The 17,531-nt window shown below is 42.2% G+C and overlaps 1 protein-coding gene across 1 annotated transcript in view; it reads right to left on the bottom strand.

Annotated features, from left to right (window-relative positions):
• Rsu1 (Ras suppressor protein 1) overlaps window positions 1-17,531 on the bottom strand; it is a 178,426-nt gene that overhangs the window by 75,738 nt on the left and 85,157 nt on the right. The window contains exon 8 of the mRNA XM_038333585.2: window positions 7,574-7,706. Coding sequence (XP_038189513.1) covers window positions 7,574-7,706 — 133 coding nt within the window. The remainder of the gene's footprint in view (window positions 1-7,573; window positions 7,707-17,531) is intronic.

The following is a 17,531-nucleotide window of genomic DNA, read 5'->3' as shown; positions in this document are numbered from 1 at the left end:
TTAAAGACATGCGCAGACAAAATGGACCAGAGGTGTCAAAAGCTTGAACTTCATCGTTTATTGAGGGGGGAATAGGATGATACATTTATAAACTTTAAAGAGGAAGCCAGCTATACATATGTAGCAAGTATAAAGGAAATTATAAATGACTGGGAGTAGAATATAGTCAACTTTTAAGATTAAAAGCAATCTCTATATCAAAGCTTTAAGGAAAGCTTTGGTCTTTCCGATTCATTTCTACTGTACAGACGTATTGTTTTCATGTGGCTTAATTTATTTCCAGATACAATAATTAAACCAAAAAGGTCTACAATGTTCTGGATACTGTTTACCAGTATGTAAAATTCACAGAGAGAATCAAAAGGTCCTGATGATTCAACTCTCTCCTTGGTCTTTCTGAAGATATTCATAAAACCATCTGCTAGCTTTGTGTATCCATCTACAATTCCCTAGAAAAACCTAAAAGGCTTTCAGAGTTTTCATTAGATATGATTCCCTGCTTTACACGGCTGTCTTAGAGTAAGAGCCCACATTCTGGGTTCCAGATACACTGGTAAGGGTACAGAGACTGGTTTCCAGATACATAGGTAAGGGCCCACAGACTGGGTGGTACCAGACGCACTAGTAAGGGAACAAAACACAAACTGGGTCCCAGATGCACTGGTGACTTAAAGAACTTCTAGGCTGCTGACCCAGCAGCTATTAGCCGATGTGTTAGTTGATTAATAAAGCCCATTTATGTCCATTATACCCTGGGACAGGTTTGCCCACAGTGCAGAAGGAAAGGTAACTTTGTTTTAATTCTACATGCAGATAAAATAACTAGTCCTCATAAATCAAGCAAGATGGCTGGTTTTGCCGGATTCCCCAGTGAAGAGTAATAAATGCTGGGAGGTTTTTCGTAATTGCCCACATGCCCTCGAGCACTGTTCCCACTAACTCACGTGAAAGGAGAATCCCCTGAGGGGGGCGTATTTCCCCAGGGAGAAAAGCAAGCCACAGGGTATAAGAATGAGGGAGAAGCATCTTTTGTGTCGAGTCAGGCTGGGAATGAGAATGTGGGCTTGCCACACTCTGCAAATTGCATCCTCCATGGGGACGCCCATGTTCCAAAGGCGTCTTTCAACTAACACGCCTTCGGCCCAGCATTTGTCAAACGTCTCCTTTTGTTAACTTGTTGACAAGAGTGAACTTGTCAGCTTTGAAAATGGCTGCGGTCGCTGTGTGCATGCCTAGATGGAAATGTGGGAAGTGCGAGCTACTCCCTTTCACAGTAGATCTTGTCAAGCGCTCAGACTTCAGACCGGCTGCTCCTTCAGCAGGAAAAAAAACCTACCTCTGGAAAGGTAACAAGCCGTGATGGGTCCATCAAATCTCGACAGACATCAAAGAAGTCAAATAGAAATAAATAGGTGAGTAGGTACCATCCCCCAAAGAGTTAAAAGGTGATGTGTGCCTCAGGCACAGAATGAAAATGCTACTGGGTTTAAATGTGTTTCCCTAAGTCCAGACTCAGCCACTCATTTTACATTAACAGGGCACAAGACATAACGGGTAACACAATGACAACAGTCAGTATCTTCCCCTTGAAGCAAGAAGACAGGTGGACACAGAGCAGTCTCCACCTGAGAAATGGCTATGACCAATGAACATCCAGAGTGCATCCTTCAGAACATCTCTAAAGAGCCATATGGCAGGGCTGGTGAGATGGCTCATAGGATGGATCACTGGGTAGAGGGACCTGTACACATGTCTGATAACTGGAATTAAGCTCCTGGGGACTACAATAGGAGAGGATCCATTCCTTAAAATTGTCCTCTGACCGCTACATGTATGTCATAAACACACACACACACACACACACACACACACACACACACACACAAAATGAAAAAAACAAATCAACATCCTAGCTGCCAACACCTATTGCTCTTCTTCCTGCTTCACTAAGCTCCTCTTTGAATCAAGTGAAATCATCTCCAAGAACCTAGGGTGTCATTTCTGCCCAAGCACCAATTCTCTGTCCATTTTGAGTATCCACGTTTCTCCCTGTAGCCCATCAGAGCCTGTAAACCAGATGATCCAGCTTTGTTTGTTACATCCCTACATCCAGGACCTCTTGGGGATGTGCTTAAAAGTGCCAAAGGCACTGGGGAAAAAATTTCAATCATGAGCATCAAAAGAAAACTTTCTGGAATGTTCCCTAATTCTTTCCTGCTTCCACCTAGGTAAAAGATGAATTGGAAGCTCAGTCCAGTGCTCCTATGTGGGGCTCTGTCATTTTCTCCATCCAATGCCAGGTGAAGGTTCTATGGTGATATGCAAGATATTCATGAGTATGGCAATAGGATCTGGACATTTCTGGCACCCTCTCCTCAGCTGCCCAAGGAACTAGCTGGGGGCGTCTTCCTGGACACCTGGGAACCCCTCTAGAGTCAAGTCTCTGCCAACCCTAGAATGGCTCCCTTAACTAAGATATATAATTCCTTGTTCCCATATCCACTCTTCCTATATCCCAACCATCCTATTCCCCCAAGCTCTTCCCATCCTCCACTTCACACTTTTCTCTCCCCATCCCCCCTCCCCCATCCCACCCCACCCCCATGTTCCCATTTTTTGTCCGGCAATCTTGTCTACTTCCAATATCCAGGAGGATAACTACATGTTTTTCTTTGGGTTCACCTTCTTATATAGCTTCTCTAGGATTTTTTACGAATTATAGGCTCGATGTCCTTTATTTATGGCTAGAAACCAATTATGAGTGAGTACATCCCATGTTCATCTTTTTGGGCCTGGGTTGCCTCACTCAGGATGGTGTTTTCTATTTCCATCCATTTGCATGCAAAATTCAAGATGTCATTGTTTTTTACCGCCGAGTAGTACTCTAATATGTATATATTCCACACTTTCTTCATCCATTCTTCCACTGAAGGGCATCTAGGTTGTTTCCAGGTTCTGGCTATTACAAATAATGCTGCTATAAACATAGTTGAACAAATGCTTTTGTAATATGATTGGGCATCTCTTGGGTAAATTCCCAATAGTGGGATTGCTGGGTCCTGGGGTAGGTTGATCCCAAATTTCCTGAGAAACCTTCACACTGCTTTCCAAAGTGGTTGCACAAGTTTGCATTCCCACCAGCAATGGATGAGTGTACCCCTTACTCCACATCCTCTCCAGCAAAGGCTATCATTGGACTGAGCTCTCAAGGTCCTGATGAGGAGCAAAAGGAGGGAGACCATGAGCAAGGAAGCCAGGACCGCGAGGAGTGCTTTTACCCATTGAGACGGTAGGACAGATCTAACGGGAGACCACCAAGTCCAGTTGGAATGGGACTGATGGAACAGGGGACCAAACCGGACTCTCTGAATGTGGCTGACGGTGGAGGAGGACTGAGAAACCAAGGACAACGGCAATGAGCATGAACTCTACAGCATGGACGGGCTCACTGTGAGCCTTGTCAGTTTGGTTGCTCACCTTCCTAGACTTAGGGGGAGCTGGGAGGACCTTGGACTTAACATAGTGAAGGGAACCCTGATGGCTCTTTGTCTTTGGAGAGGGGTGTACTGGGGGTATGGGTGGAAGGGAGGGGAGGGAAGTGGGAGGAGGAGGGGAGGAGATGGAAATCTTTAATAAAAAAATGAGAAAAAAAATAACGACATCTTGAATTTTGCAGGAAAATGAATGGAGCTAGAAAACATTATTTTGAGTGAGGTAACCCAGACACAAAAAGACAATTATCACATGTACTCACTCATAGGTGGTTTTTAAATATAAAGCAAAGAAAAACCAGCCTACAAACCACAATTCCAGAGAACTTAGACAACAATGAGGACACTAAGAGAAACTTAGATCTAATCTACATGGGAAGTAGAAAGTAGAAAAAGACAAGATCTCCTGAGTAAATTGGGAGCATGGGGACCTTGAGGGAGGGTTGAAGAGGAGGGGAGAGGCAGGGAGGGGAGCAGAGAAAAATGTAGAGCTCAATAAAAATTAACAATAAAAAACCAAAAAAAAAAAAAAGATGAATTGGAAAAAGGGAAAGGGGAGGAGGGGTTTATCCTCAAATTTCAAAAATTTCAAATGCCGAAATCAAACTGTGTTTTCATAGGTGTACATGTATCTTTAATATGTGGCCATATATTAATATAAGTGCATATATGTATGTACATTAAGTATTTTTAAATAGAGGAGATATGATATACCAGCTAAAGTAAAAGAGATAAAGAAACAAAGAAGTAATTATTAGAAATTATAAGGATGGCTGGGGAGAAATGATAGTTGGCAAAGGGCTTTCTGGCGAGCATGAGGCTGAGATAGATTCCCAGGACTCATACAGAAGAGCCGCTTAGGCTGTAATCTCAGTGCTGGGGAAGCAGAAAGAGTGATGCCCTGGGACTCAGTGGCCAGGAGGCCTGTCCATCTTGACAAGCTCCAGGCCAGTAACAGACCGTGTCTCAGTGGACAGCATTCCTAAAGAATGACACCCAGAATTGGCCTCTAGCCTGCATACACATGTGCACATATTCACATACGTGCATGCACACACATGAACATATACCCCTACCCACCCACGCACAAAAGAAACTATAAAACTTTAGGTTCTCTGAGAATCTAAGACTTAGGAACTGGACATGGAAGTTGCCTTTACAAAAGTAACGAGAGCCATGAATAAAGAGCCACATGGTCTCCTGTCAAACTTGAAAAAGTGGTTTTAGATTTTTTAATTTTTAGAATTAGAGTACTATTGTTTCTGATAGAAGGACACTATGCAATGCTGCTTTGGCAGTAAAGGAATGGAGGTGGATGCTAATTACCATGAGGGTGCATCTGTCTGTCCATGTCCTTGCAGAGGCCCCCCAGGCTGCAAACAGTTCTGCATGTTAACATGTGAGGACGAGTGGTGGAGAACAGTGCTGGACAAGCAAGAGCTTTATCACTAAGACCTGACTCTGCGTCTTAACTGCCTAATGAGCCACATTTTGGCCCATCCTATCTTATAAATGACGCTAGTTATGATGAGAGAATATGGTTTAAAAAGCTGAAATAAAGAAAGCTGTCAACATTCACTTCTGTCCCAAGGAGAAGGGAAGAGGTCACGATGCACCCTGCCCTTCAGCACTGAACAGAGTAGTGGATGGTCCCCTAAAAAGGAGACAAGGTCTTTGTACGCTTCCTTACACTTCTCAATGTTGATTTAACTCTACCGAAGGTGATCCACTTTGTCACAGTTAATCTAACAGACAAGATAGGTTTATACACACAAACTGCTTCGTTACACCAACCCTCGAGGCGAGAATGCTAATAACGGAGGTGAGAATATAAATAACAGGGCTGAGGAGAGTGTTCAGTGGGCAGGGTGCCTGCCATGCCAGTGCGTCAGATCCTCAGAACTCACATAAAACCGGACACAGATACCACAGCACTCATTAGTGCTCCCATGGTGACGTGTGGGATAGAAAAGGAGAATTGCTAAGCTTGCAGGTAGGTTTGTCTGGCATACACAGCACTAAGATCCCATCTCAAACAAGGTGGAAAGTAAGAGCTGACATCCAAAGTCATCCTTGACACCCATGTGCACACTATAGTACATGTGAGATACTCCCTGAACATGTAGGTACACACACAAGACAGACACAGACACACACCCATGTGCACACTGTAGTACCTGTACGCTACCCCTGAACACACAGGTAAGCACACATACATATATAGTGTATATACACACACATATATAGTAACTGATTAAAATCATCATGTATTCGTCTTCAAATAACTACCAATGAACTAAGTAAACAAGATACCCCTTCTTCATCCAGAATCCTAACTAGGATTGAATCAATTGAATCCATTGATAAGATGTATAATGGTGATTAATTGCCTAATAATGACTCTGAGGTACCATAAACCCCAGGAACTCACACATTAATCTTTATAAATGAAATTCAACTTAGTAGCATTTTCATACACAATAATTTCTAATCTCCCATAAATTATAAATTAATTTAGACTAAATCAAAAGTTGTTAATTGGAATAAAAAGCAATGCTTCCTCTACATCTGAATTAATAGAGGCTGGTCTGGGCACTTTTCTGCATATTACCACATATAAAAAGTTCCATAGCCTTGCATTTGATAACAGAAAATTATCAGCTGTGAGCCAGAAAAAAAACTACGATGACAATAATTAGCAAGAAGCACAAAATAATCTGTTAAATTGCAATTATATTTTCACACATTTTCATTAACTAAACAACTTCTAAGGCTGAGCTATATTTGCATTTTTGAAAATCTGGAATTTATAATGGCCGTACATACCTGTTCAGTCCATGCACAATAACGAACTGTACATGTACATTATTCTGAGGGCTTGCTTCATGAATGTCTAAGCATTATCTAAAAAGCATGCTGTAGTTGCTTTACCTACAAGGAGATGCTGCCATATTGTCAGCTTCTATGTAAATTCTACCTTCCTGTGCCATTCTGCCACTGAGCTACCTTACCAAAGCTTCAGAATATTTCCTTTTCTCCTTAGCATAGTGTTCTCTACAGGACTCCTGCTGGAAGACTGCAGAATGACAGCTGGCCATTTACAGAGACTGGCTCAGTCCTGTCACCTGATCCAGACCCGCTGGCCCAGTACAGACTTGATGTTTTCAGTTGGGAGTGGGGGGTAAGGCTCTTTCTATTCTCAATAAGAAACCAAGAGAGTCTTGAGGGAGCACATCCTTTATTGATATTCTTGCTTTGCTCTAGCAGTCAGGATGCTAAATTGGAGCTGAAAATAGAAGCAGATTAAAACACAACTGGATTTTTCTCAAGTCTCCCTGAAGATGGTTAAAACTACACTAGCCTTCTGCATTAGGAATCAGGTAAGCATTAAGATAAATGAACATCTTAGGGTGTAGGAGCTAGGGGGAGATCGAAAAATGACAAGGCAGCACTAGCAGGCGGGAGGATACCCATGAACCCTGAAACACAAGGAAGAGAGATGTGGGAATCATTAGGTATTATGGGAGGGGCTTCTCATGGTCCCCCTTAACTGTAAGGGGGGACTTGAGATATGGTATAGTCATAACCTAAAGCTGTCTGGTTCTTCTTTCTCTTCCCTCCTCGTCTTCTGTCTGTCCTGTGTCCACTGGATCTCGTTATCCCACTAGAGTAAAACCTGCGCAATGGAATGGACTGGCCTGGTATTCTCTACAGATTTTATAAAGGCTAAACAAGGTTTCTTGTAACACATAACTCTCCTACACAGAACAGTAAAGGGTGCTCTGATCTTAACATGTCTGGTTAAGTTCCTAGAGTACAATGGATATTTAACCAATTTAATACCATAAAATTCTCTAAACAGAACTGGCAAAAATGCCCTTGAACATGTCAAGTAAAAATACTGTACATCTATCAAAGACAATTACCACCTGAAGTTTTCAGTAAAACATTTAGCAATGCTATGTGCTCACTACCAAAACACAGAGAAAAAAATGCCAAGATATTTTTTAAAAACACATTTAAATATTTTAAAAATTAATTTAAAAATCAGTTTGAAGTTTAAGAAAGCATAGTTTACTTACTACTTGTAGGTCTCAGAACGGATATATTCAAAAACATGGGAAACACCAAGCTGGAACTGATCAGCAATTGGGGTGACCCAGGGGTTGTTCTCTGCTTTGAAGACCTGCTTCTGACCAGTTAGATCCAAGTTGCCTGAAAAGATGGAGAGAAGGAAAGGGAAGCTGAAGGTTCTGTCATCCAACAGGGTAAACATGAAGAAATCCTTAACTACGCTGTCATTTTTACTTTATTTTTTAAAGCTCTTAGCCCAAATCTTACTGGTACACATAAGCAGTGTTGATGATGATACCCTGATTCGAGAAACTGATACCAAATGGAGGGAGGAGGGAGGGAGAGAGGGAGGGAGAGAGGAAGGGAGGGAGGGAGGGAGGGAGGGAGGGAGGGAGGGAGGGTAAGAAAAGAAACAGAAAGGTTCACAACCACCAACTTAAGAAGATGCTTTGTCTAGTACAGCATGTCTTATTTTGCTAGGTTTTTCTACAGAGACTAAAAGTTTATTCAAGACTGAAAGGGGGACTGGAGAGATGGCTCAGCAGTTAGGACAGTACACTTCTCTTGCACAGGGCCCAGGTTTGGTTCCCCACACCCACATAAAATGGCTCACTATCTCCTTTAACTCCAGTTCCAGGGCAATCCAGAACCTCTGCCTTCATAGCCATGGACAGATTCACGCATGGACATACCCACCCACCCATGAATATAACTAAAATCAAAGTTATTCTCTAAAACAAAAGATTGAAAGAAGAGTTAACATTGAAATCTCCTGGTGATGCTTGTGTGTATTGGCATTTCATTTGTATTTTAATAAATAAAGCTTGCCTGAGGATCAGAAAAGTAAAACAGTCATACTGGCCAGCCTTATAGACTAGGCAGTGGTGACACACATCTTTAATCCCAGTAGACAAACTACCTTGCCATAGAAAGCAGGTAGTAGTGGTGCATGCTCTTAATCCCAGCACTAGAGAGGATTATAAAATGGGAGGAGACAGCTCTTACTCAGAGATTCCTAAATGTAGGATCACCATTTTGGACTGAGGTAGAGGTAAGAGCCAATGGCTGGCTGTTTTGCTTTTCTGACCTTCAGGTTGAATCCCAATTTCTGTCTCTGACTTTTTAATTAATGGTGCTACACTAGTGTTAGTGGATCTAAGGCAAATCAGATCGACAGAACGTTCTTCATCGAGCACAAACCAAGTGAGGTGATAGGAGCGCATTACACTGCCGTGTTACCCTGTATCTACCCCTCAAGCATGATGGGCACATCGGAAATTGGTCCTAAGTGAGTCTCATTAACATGGTGATGATGCAGGCTAACATTTGTATTGCTCTAATCAGTTTACAAATTACCTTAAAAAATTACTCCCTCACTTAATTTTCTGGCAATCTCCGAGGTCAGTTACTAACATCACTTTATAGGTGAAGAAATGGACATTTGGGGTTAATGAACTAATGTGCCCCAGGTCAGAAAATGTCAGCACAGGAATCTGAATCTGGTTCCAAACCTTGTTTTCTTTCCATGGCCAAAACAATCCATCTGCATGTCCATCTAGATCGATAATGTGTGTTAATGAAGCACTGAAGCCAGGAATTCCCTCCCACCTGTGTATCACCCTACTCATGATCAATTGAATCTCCCTGCCCCAACTTCTGGACTCCTCAAAAATAGAAAAGGAACCACGAAGGTACTTCCTTCCACCTGTCAGTCGACAGAAGACAAGATCAAAGACAGAGTACTTCTACAACAGGAATGGGTGTGACTTCACCTGGAGAGTCCCCACAGCCTTTTCCTGAGAGGTCCAATTTCAGTCTTCTGTTCTGCAGCCAAGGGCTGTTTGAACAGAGACTCTCAGCAATTACCCTTCTCAAGACATGCCAAGTGGCACGGCTGTCCTGTCCTGACGCATTACTGGCATTTTCCCAGAAATGATGGTAAGGACAATGGAAATATATTCTTGAGAGGCAAGTAGACCAACACAAGTAATTTTCCCAATCCTCTGAGCTCTGGGAATGAAGGACTAAACAATAAAAAATTATTTTCTTTTGTGATATGTAGTGGATGCATGTGGTGTGTGCGCGTGGTGTGTGTGTCTGTGTGTGCACATGAGCGTAAGCACATGCGTGTAGTCTAGGAACAAATGTCGGGTGTCTTCCCCACTTGTCACCTTACTTTTCTCAGAGTAGGTCTCAGTAAACCTGGAGGTTGCTGAACTCGACTGGCCAGCAAGGCCCTGTGACCCTCCTGCCTCGCCCAGTGCCAGGATTATAAGAATGCACCGCTATGCCCATGCCTGGCTTTTCACACAGTGTTGGGAATTTGAGTTGAGATTCTCATACCCACAGGGCATGTCCTTCACTGACTATACCATCTCTCCAGCTCCAAATATTTTTGCTACAAAGTGGTTATACCTGTTTCTTCTTAAAACAACTTTGATTCTTTCCCTTTTGTTACAAAAATTGAAAAAAACAGAGAAAGAAAAATATTAATGAAAAAAAGAGGTCATGATATTAAAGGATGAGGGGTGTGTGGGAGGATTTGGAAGTAGGAAAGGGAAGGGAGAAACATTATAATTGAGTTATGATTTCAAAAATAAAAAATAAATTTCTACAAGCCTACAATAACTTTTAAAGAAGACATATTACTAAATATTAGAGAAGTAATTCATCACATCTTTCCAAAGAAACTGATTTCGTTGATATAAAGTACAAAAACAAGCAGATACATTGCTCTCCAAGATTATCAATACTGTCAATTTCCTCATCTTAATGATTAAACATTGGTCAGCTATTGTATCACTTGGAAAATTAATGAGCTTGATTCTCCAAATCATTTCTTGTACTTTGGGAGAGGGAGGGCTGTTGGGGTTCCTAAGAGGGAGACTAAACTCTCATTTGCATTTTTCTGTAGCTCTGATTTCTTCTTATGATCTATGTTTTCAATTCCTAAGTCATCTCTTCCATACCACTCTGTCACTAATGCTTGTCCTTCAGAGTCCCCTATCCTAAAGAGGATGATGATAGAAATTTTCAATGTAGCATCCTACATTGAAACTTAAGATCCAGCTTCACATTTCTACAGGAAAGAAGAATCTATGGTCTACTGCCAACCAACTACCAAGACGTTAAAGTATGGGCATAGCCTCTGGTTAACTACCTGACAGCGTCTTACAAACCCAGCAGTCTTTAATGGCAAGCTTCTGAAAATAATGCACAAAGATCCTATGCTCCCTCGCTGCCACACTTGGAAGGCAAACCTAAGGGAATAATGCCAGGAAAGGTCAGCCATACCCTTCTGCCTGAAGCCTGCAGCCCCCTGGAGATCTGTCAGTCCCTGGTGATGTCTCTATTTAGTGCTGTCAGTGGAGACGGGAGAGGCACAGAGGATTGCTAATGACTTCTGCTAACTGGAGCACAGAGGGGATGCTGACTGTAAGCTAGACATGTTCCCTTCAGGGAAAAGGAGTCATAACCCGATGTGTGAGAGCGAGAGGAAGCAGAGAGGACCATGGGATATTATTCATCAGCATCGCCATTTCCATCACTTTGAATCCATTCTGCTGTTCTGCTCTCTGTGCTGCGGGGTGGAGAGAGAGAACCGAGTTACCCTATGCCTTTATCTTCTGCTGATTTTACTATCAGTGCTGCTGAAGCAAATACACAGGGGCCCTCACAACCCAAGACAAACTGAGGGGGAGGCGTGTCTGAGAGGAGAGAATGGTTTAAGTTCACTGAAGAGAAAAACAAAACATCACCTTCCTGTTTGATGAAAGGGCAGTGAGGACCACATGGAGGTTCCACAACAAACCTTGAAGGAGGAATCAATTACCTGGGACCAGGATGGAAATTACAGGTGATTCTAACAGAGCAGCGTCTCCCCAGAATTATCATGGGAGCCGGGCATGATGGGATGAGCATCTTTTGCTTTTCAACTTAACGTCACTGGCAGGTAGCAGAATCCCTACTTCTGTGCAGCTGCAATCCGGCCAGGGAGCTATCTGTCTCCCGGTTCTCTTGCCTCACTCTGCACCGGCCTGGCATGCAGCAATTTCAGAAGAGGGCTAATATAATTAGAGTGAAGATGGGCCATTATGCCGTGAGAAAAGATGACATCTGTCTCATATTGGCCTAGCAACAAGTTCCCATCGCCTCGGTGAAGCTCGTCTGTCAGCTGTCTGGGGTGTGTTCCCTTTTAAGTACTAACAGGCAGGCAGCATCTCATCCGGCTGTCAGTCAGCCTGCAATCGCCCTCACACCGCACGCTTCAGTGCATCCAGCGAGGAGCCCTCCCCCGGCCCCTTTATTAGAAGGCTGAGCAGTGCCCTGGTGGTGCTCTAACAAGGACCAGGCAGCAGGATTAAGCACTGTGACAAAGAGGATCTAATAGGCTCCAAAGTGGTGCATCTACAGACACGCTGGCTGGCTCGCAGACACAAACTCACTTTGCTCACTCCTCAGTCGGGAGCAAGCGGGCCGCTGGGGGAGCCAGGCAGCACCTTGATTAGCGGTGACCCTCTGACCGATGCTGCTATGAAGATCATCTATCACTCAGAGGCTTATTCTGCAATTGCAAATTGGATTTTCCATTTTATTACCTGCAAAAGGACCACATATGCCTCTTTCCCAGCCCCTAGTACAGGCAGCTTGGCTGTGCAGTGGTAATTGTGTAAACTCTAAATCATGCAATACAATCATTCGCCTTGCTGGTTATAAATGTGATTGAATGCAATAGGCAACCAAGGCCCCATTAATAAGCATGCTCATTTTCACTTATGGAAATTGGTTGTTTCCCGTAATCACACTGTGAAAATTCTTCCCGGGAACTCAAGATCCTGACACGTGTGGCCAGGAGCACCGTTTATCACATTGCAAGCAAGGCAAGGCGGGAGAGCTGGGTAAATTTTTCACGTCATCAAAATGGCATTTCCTTCCTCCCCAATTTCACAATGATGCCACAGAGAGCATTTAAATTAATGTACTCGGAAAGTCAGGTTCTCCCTCACTCATAAAAATCTAAGACCATGGTCTAACAAGGCTAAACTAGAAAACCACGGTCAACTAGGGATTCCATCATTCAGATCCCAAGTTTGCCCAAGCCCAGGTAACTGATGCTCATGAAGGAGCTCAGACAAGATCGTGTGGTAGCTGGAAAGTACCCCCTCCCCTGCTCGGCAGCCAGTTCCCACAAGGAATCTAATGACAAACAATGACAACACAGCATAAAAGGTGTGTTTATAGTTGTCCCATATAGAGACTATATATATACATGTATGTATGTATGTATGTATGTATGTATATATTATGCAACCCTGGCAATTATAGAAATGTGTGATTATAGCTGGCTGACTATGCAAAGTCCCTCTGTCTTCAGTTCTATTTTACTGAATGAAAAATAATAAAAGCTTATAAGATGATACCCATGCTGCAACAGAAAATACTTGTAAATAATAATCTCAGGGACTAGAATGCTCACTGTGAGGTGATGAGATAACAGTGATACTGTAAATGTGATTAGCGATTAAAATAGACATCTGTCTGCACTGGCCTAGAAAGAGGTCCGTGTTTCATTTTTTAAAAAGTATTGGTAGTCTTACGATCAATTTTTAAACAAAAGGCAAAAGGAAAATAATCTCATGATATGCATAGAATTAAATTTTATGTGTAAAATAAAAAGAAGAAAGGGGTATATCACAAGTATTAATGTTCATTTCCTCAAACAGGAAAAATTAAGGTGAGACAGAGATGTGAACCAGCCAAAAAAAAAAGGGGGGGGGGATAACTTATTTTCCCTTTCAAGAACGTAATGTCGTAGTAAGTGTGGCTAATTTTCATAATTTCAAAAAGATTAAAGATGAAGAGATGAAAGGACCTTGGAAGCGTTTTTGTCAAAAACAAATTCGAGATCCGTAGTGCATGGTAACTGCTGTAAAGAGGAGCCTCAGCTCTGAGAGGGCATCTTCCCGTCACTGTGACCACAGCAGCGGCCCACTCAGTCTCTTACAGAGGGCGGTCTCTCAGGTTCTAAAAGGCTTCAGAATCTGGGTCTGAGGTTGCCCCTCTTTCTGCGCATCATCAGCGCAATTAAAGGAAGGCCGGATGTCTCCTGACAGCTCTCAAATTTATTCTGCAGGGAATGCAAGGCCACACCATCATTCTGCCAATTGTCGGGTGAGCCTTTCTTGGGCAGGGGCCACCTGTTTTGAAAACAGGCATTCTGTTTATTTCAGGCATGCAATCCATGGATGCTTTATCATGCATGCTAAGACAAACAGTTATTCTTCCCAGCTAGTCCACGGAAAGGTATAGTTTAAATTTTAAAAGATTATAAAACAAAAAGAACCCCCCTGGCCCCCCCAATCCCTCCAAATGGATCCAACGAAAGCAGCTCCTGATATATGTGAATGTGGGAGCAAACAGGTCGGAGCCTTTCCCAAGAGAAAAATCACATTCTGCATTGTTTCCACCTCACTTCTTGACCATTTTAAAACCATGGCCCAGAGTAATATGGGACAGGGGTAGCTCTTGCTCACTTGTAGATATGATCACCTAGCAACAAAACAGTGAGCATCCCCAACACACACCACCACAGCGGCTTCATTTTGCAAGTGGAAATGGCCACTAATAAATAATTCATGTTCTAAACCTGGCATTTGTTTAGGACCTACCTATCACTCATCTAAACAAGGGAGGCAATACAATTTTTGCTTGCCAGATTCCTCTTGTATTGTTCACGTAATGTCAGATCTTATAGAAAAGAAGCTCCATGGTCCCATTCACTGACTTAGCGACCAGGAGACTGGGCAAACCCTGTGCTCTGTGGAGCTTCGGTCTCCCCGTCTGCCACATGAGAATAATCAATGGATAGCACTGTGGATGGGTGTTAAGGAAGGACCATGAACTGGTTCTAGGGAATGGAAAGCATCATAGGATTATGAAACACGATTTCATTATGATTTTAAGTAAAGTCTACTGCGTGCATTTGACAAACATTTCCCTAATTCTGTGAGTTCCTTTAAGGAATTGACATGTAAACTCATAAAACTGCCGTTCTTCTGAGGGTAGGGTCCTGCGCATAAAAGATTGGTAATCAAGAATAGGGATAAGGTGGTGTGTGTCTGCAATTTCAACACCCAGGAGGCAGAAGCAAGAAGACCTTTCTTGGGCAACAAAGGGAATTCCAGGTCCACCTAGGTTAGATATCAAGAGCCTATCTCAAAATAAAGTGAGGATATAATGCAGTTTAGAAACAATGATTGTATTTTGTTTCTTTGAAGACTGAGAGACTGCTAGTCAAGAGTGGTTTGTTACATCGTATTGAGTGGCTTCCCCAAGAACACTGGTCATGGCTTGTCTTAATCACTATGACCCTCCATCCCATCAAATTCCCTTGCTCGCGGGGCTACTGAAGGCTTCCTTCCAATCGCTTGAGAAACCAGAAATACCAACCCTGAAGAAGTCTCTGGTAATGTGGAAACCCAGTGAGAAGTCATTTATTAAAGAAATATAAACTAATAACAAAATTTTATATTTAATAATAAGTTGTTGCATTCCCCCTTTTAGTTTAATTGATACAACTGTCATCAACCCATCTTCACTACACCCATTTAACTTAAATAAATAGAACTTTTTTCCTTAATGACGAAAAACTTTTACAGTTAGTTTAATGTCAAGTTAGCATATTCCCCCAGGCATTTTTAGTAAACCCTAACAGGCAGGACTTAGTACTCACGACTGTCACTTAACTGCTTGCTGACATAAGTAAATAGAAACTATTTGTTTTTCTCCTTTAGAATGTCTTCCAGCCTTTACTTCGCTACAACCACAGTACCAGTAGGAAACAACTTGAAGGAGGAAGGATGTGTTTTGGCTCATGGTTTCAGAAGATTCAACTGGTTATGGTGGGGAGAGACTTTAGAACATGACCATTCACGCCATTCCAGGAAAAGAATCAGTCAGCAAGACGGGAATCAGGCAGGGGCTCACCTGCAGTGGCCCACTATCTCAAGCCTGACTTCATCTTCAAGATAGCAGAATCTTGCAAAATCATACTGCCAGCCCATGGGACACATTTAGTCTTTCAGACCCTATGTATTCTATCAGAATGGTTTAAGCCATAAAGGATGGAAATTCCAGGTGACCAGGGTTCTAAAAATGGAAAATTTCTCTACATTGCTGGTCAGAACAGCAATTTGTATCTGTTTTCTGAAAGGCTATTAAAATTCTCACGTGATTTGACTGAGGAATTTGCATGGTGGTAAAGATACAAGCAAAACTATCCTGGGAGATTTAATATTTTAATTTTTCGATTTAAGAACTGTTTGCGTTCTCGCTGGACAACTAGACACAGCTTAATGTCTAAGACTTGGTTAATAAATCATGAAGCACTCACAGATGGCATAATATGGAGTCACAGGATAAAATGTTTAAATAAAATTTAATGACATGGGCTCATGGTCATGACATAATATTAAAGGCTGAAAACACTCAGAAAACAATCTTACTTTCTACATGAAAATTTAGACATAGTAGGAAGAAAGAACAGAATATATACATACAAAAATATATGCATATAGATGGAGAAAAACAGAATTAAATGCATTTAGAAAACTGGTTATTTCTCGATGATGGCATCATGAATACTACACATGTCTATGTTTTTAGGTATCTGGGGAAGTGTCAGTTACAAGTATCTTCTCACATTCCGCAGGGCACTTTTTCACTGTCTTCTCTTTCCTAGGAGTCTGGCCTTGTTCCTCAGGCCACTCTGAAACTCCTCAGTTCAAGTGATCCCCCTGCCTCAGCCCCTATACTGGGACTGCAGCAGGCTCTGCTATCCTTAACGATACTGTCTGTCTTTCGACATACATTTGCCACCCCTATAAAGTTCAACTTTTCCATTTCCTCTTTTGTTGCCTATGTCTTTGGAATCATATCCCAAACCCACCAAAGCTAATGTCATGAAGCTTTTGCCTTATGTTTACACCAGAGAGCTTTATTGTTAGTTGGAGATTGTCCTGTCGAGTTTTATGTCACCTTGACACAAGCTAAAGCCAGAGGAGAGGAGGGAACTTCAATTAAGAAAATGCTTCCACAGCATTGGGCTATACACAGCCTGCAGGGATTTTTTTTCTTAATTTCTTAATTTTCTTAATTTCTGCCATCCCTGAGCAGGTAGTTCTCGGTTCTATAAAAAAAAGCAGGCTGAGAGAGCCATGTTGAACAAACCAGTAAGCAGCACCCCTTCACAATCTCATCATCAGCCTGTCAACAGCTGATTGATTAAACCATACACATCATAAACAGATGATGCATATATGGAGTAGTACTCAGCCATAAAGAATGAAATTGGACTGGAGGTTACTCCTTAAAGGAAATATTTCAACACAGAAAAGTAAGTACTTCATATTCTTTGTGTGTGTGTGTGTGTGTGTGTGTGTGTGTGTGTGTTGGGGGGGCGTGACAAAAAAGTGCACTCAGAAGTAGAAAGACTCTCAGAGGAGAAGGTGCCTGGCAAGAAGAGAGAGAGCCAAGAAGACAAGAGAGGGTCGTGGGAAGAGTGGAAATTATCCAAACATGCCCCACATGCATACGGAAATGCCACAGTGCAATCATTCATTTGAATAACTAGTGCGTTAATAATACAAACAAAAACCATTCGACCACATACACGAGAATTTACATTAGCGTTCTCTATTCCACTGGTCTGTATCTGAAATTATGATAGCACCTTCTATTTTATTTGATTTTTGCCCTGGGGCTAGAACCCAGGGCCTTGTTCACACCAAGCAAAAGCCGCACCCCTGAGCCACATCCTAAACCCTTCCTTCTTTATTTTAATTACTGTAACTTTGTACATGTTTTAAACTTATAAAGAGAAAAAGTCACCCAGATTTGTTCTTTTTCCGCACTGTTTTCACCGTTTGGGCCACTGGCATTTCATGTGAATTCCAGGATTTTTCTTCT

Source organism: Arvicola amphibius, chromosome 6 (assembly GCF_903992535.2).
Source record: "Arvicola amphibius chromosome 6, mArvAmp1.2, whole genome shotgun sequence".
NCBI lineage: Eukaryota > Metazoa > Chordata > Mammalia > Rodentia > Cricetidae > Arvicola > Arvicola amphibius.
This window is presented reverse-complemented; position numbering and strand designations above follow the sequence as displayed.